Genomic DNA, 2,610 nt, shown 5'->3' with positions numbered 1-2,610 from the left:
CCCCAAAAAATCCCACAAAAATCCCCAAAAAACCCACAAAAATCCCCCAAAAATCCCCACAAAATCCCACAAAAATCCCCCCAAAATCCCCAAAAATTCCCCCAAAAATCCCCAAAAATTCCCCCAAAAAATCCCCAAAAATTCCCCCAAAAATCCCCCAAAATCCCCCAAAAATTCCCAAAAATTCTCCACAAAATTCCCCAAATCCCGCCTCACCCCAGTAGGCCACCACGGTGGTGGCGTTGTCCTTGCCCGAGGTGACCACGCAGGCGACGACGTCCCCGGGCCGGGGGGTGACGGAAATTCGGGAAATTCGGACAAAAGTCAGGTCGGGGTTGGGGACAAAGGGACCCAAAGTGACCCCGCGAGCGACCCCGGCCCCGGCCACCGTCCAGGAGACGGTCAGCGAGGGAGGGAAGATGTTCTCCACCAGGCACACCAGGGTGGTGAAACCAGGGACAATGAGACCACCGGGATTTCTGGGGGGAAAAATGGGAAAAATTGGTTAAAAAATGGAAAAAAATGGAAATTATGGGAGAAATAATGGGGAAAATGGGATGGAGGGAATGGGATGGGAGATGTTCTCCACCAGGAACACCAGGGGGGTGGCATCAGGGACAATGAGACCACCGGGATTTCTGGGGGGAAAAATGGGAAAAATTGGTTAAAAAATGGAAAAAAATGGAAATTATGGGAGAAATAATGGGGAAAATGGGATGGAGGGAATGGGATGGGAGATGTTCTCCACCAGGAACACCAGGGGGGTGGCATCAGGGACAATGAGACCACCGGGATTTCTGGGGGGAAAAATGGGAAAAATTGGTTAAAAAATGGAAAAAAATGGAAATTATGGGAGAAATAATGGGGAAAATGGGATGGAGGGAATGGGATGGGAGATGTTCTCCACCAGGAACACCAGGGGGGTGGCATCAGGGACAATGAGACCACCGGGATTTCTGGGGGGAAAAATGGGAAAAATTGGTTAAAAAATGGAAAAAAATGGAAATTATGGGAGAAATAATGGGGAAAATGGGATGGAGGGAATGGGATGGGAGATGTTCTCCACCAGGAACACCAGGGGGGTGGCATCAGGGACAATGAGACCACCGGGATTTCTGGGGGGAAAAATGGGAAAAATTGGTTAAAAAATGGAAAAAAATGGAAATTATGGGAGAAATAATGGGGAAAATGGGATGGAGGGAATGGGATGGGAGATGTTCTCCACCAGGAACACCAGGGGGGTGGCATCAGGGACAATGAGACCACCGGGATTTCTGGGGGGAAAAATGGGAAAAATTGGTTAAAAAATGGAAAAAAATGGAAATTATGGGAGAAATAATGGGGAAAATGGGATGGAGGGAATGGGATGGGAGATGTTCTCCACCAGGAACACCAGGGTGGTGGCATCAGGGACACCGAGACCACCGGGATTCCTGGGGGGGAAAATGGGGAAAATGGGACAAAATTAAAATTATGGGAGAAATAATGGGGAAAATGGGATTTGGAATGGGAAAAGTGAGAAAAATTATGGAGGAATTGGGATGGGAGATGTTCTCCACCAGGAACACCAGGGTGGTGGCACCGGGATTCTTGGGGTGAAAAATGGGAAAAATTAGAAAATTATGGGGAAAAATTGGGGAAATGGGAGAAATTATGGGGAAAATGGGGAAAAATAATGGGGAAAATGGGGGAAAAAAAGGAAAAATTGGATTGGAAAAATGGGGAAAATGGGAAAAATTAGAAAATTATGGGGAAAATAATGGGGGAAATGGGAAAAATAACGGGGAAAATGGAGAAAATGGGGGGAAAAGGGAAAACGGGGAAAATGGGACTGGAAAAATAGGAAAAATGTAAAAAAATGAGAATTTTTCGTGGTTTCCATCCTTTCCTCCCCGAATTTTCACTCCCCATGCCCCAAATTTTTTGACAATTTCCATCCCTCCAACCCGAATTTTTCCGACGTTTTCCACCCATCCAGCCCCAAATTTTTCCTACATTTTCACACTCTTTATCCCAAATTTTCACTCTCTCCATCCCAAATTTTCCCCACATTCTCACACTCTTTATCCCAAATTTTTTCCACATTTTCCACCCTTTCATCGCAAATTTCCCCTAAATTTTCACACTCTCCCAATTTTCACACTCAGCCCATTTTTCCCACAATTTCCATCTCTCCATCCCCAAATTTTCACTCTCCGTCCCAAATTTTTTTCGCTCTCCATCCCCAATTTTCCCCCAATTTCCATCCCTCCACCCCCAATGTTTTCCACATTTTCACATTCTTTATCCCCAATTTTTTCCACATTTCCCACCCTTTCATCCCCAATTTTTCTCCACATTTTTGACCCTTTAATTCTCCAATTTCCCCCAATTTTTTCCCAAATTTCCCCCAAATTTTCCCCCCAATTTCCCCCAACTTTCCCCCAATTTTTCCCCAAATTTCCCCCAACTTTTCCCCCAATTTCCCCACCCTTTTCCCCCAATTTTTCCCCAAATTTCCCCCAACTTTTCCCCCAATTTCCCCACTCTTTCCCCCCAATTTTTTCCCAAATTTCCCCCAATTTTTCCCCAAATTTTCCCCAATTTTTTCCCAAATTTCCCCCAATTTTT

At 45.4% G+C, this 2,610-nt stretch overlaps 1 protein-coding gene across 1 annotated transcript in view; it reads right to left on the bottom strand.

Annotated features, from left to right (window-relative positions):
* LOC106632136 (HLA class II histocompatibility antigen, DM beta chain-like) overlaps window positions 1-479 on the bottom strand; it is a gene marked incomplete at its 5' end in the record, with an annotated part of 10,036 nt that extends 9,557 nt beyond the window's left edge. Inside the window, one exon of the mRNA XM_014311546.1 lies at window positions 217-479. Within this exon, the coding sequence (XP_014167021.1) occupies window positions 217-479 (263 nt within the window). The remainder of the gene's footprint in view (window positions 1-216) is intronic.
* Between the last annotated feature and the right edge of the window lie 2,131 nt (window positions 480-2,610).

This window comes from Geospiza fortis, unplaced genomic scaffold (genome assembly GCF_000277835.1).
Source record: "Geospiza fortis unplaced genomic scaffold, GeoFor_1.0 scaffold591, whole genome shotgun sequence".
Lineage (NCBI taxonomy): Eukaryota > Metazoa > Chordata > Aves > Passeriformes > Thraupidae > Geospiza > Geospiza fortis.
The sequence above is the reverse complement of the archived record's forward strand: the minus strand, read 5'-3'. Positions and strand labels throughout refer to the sequence as shown.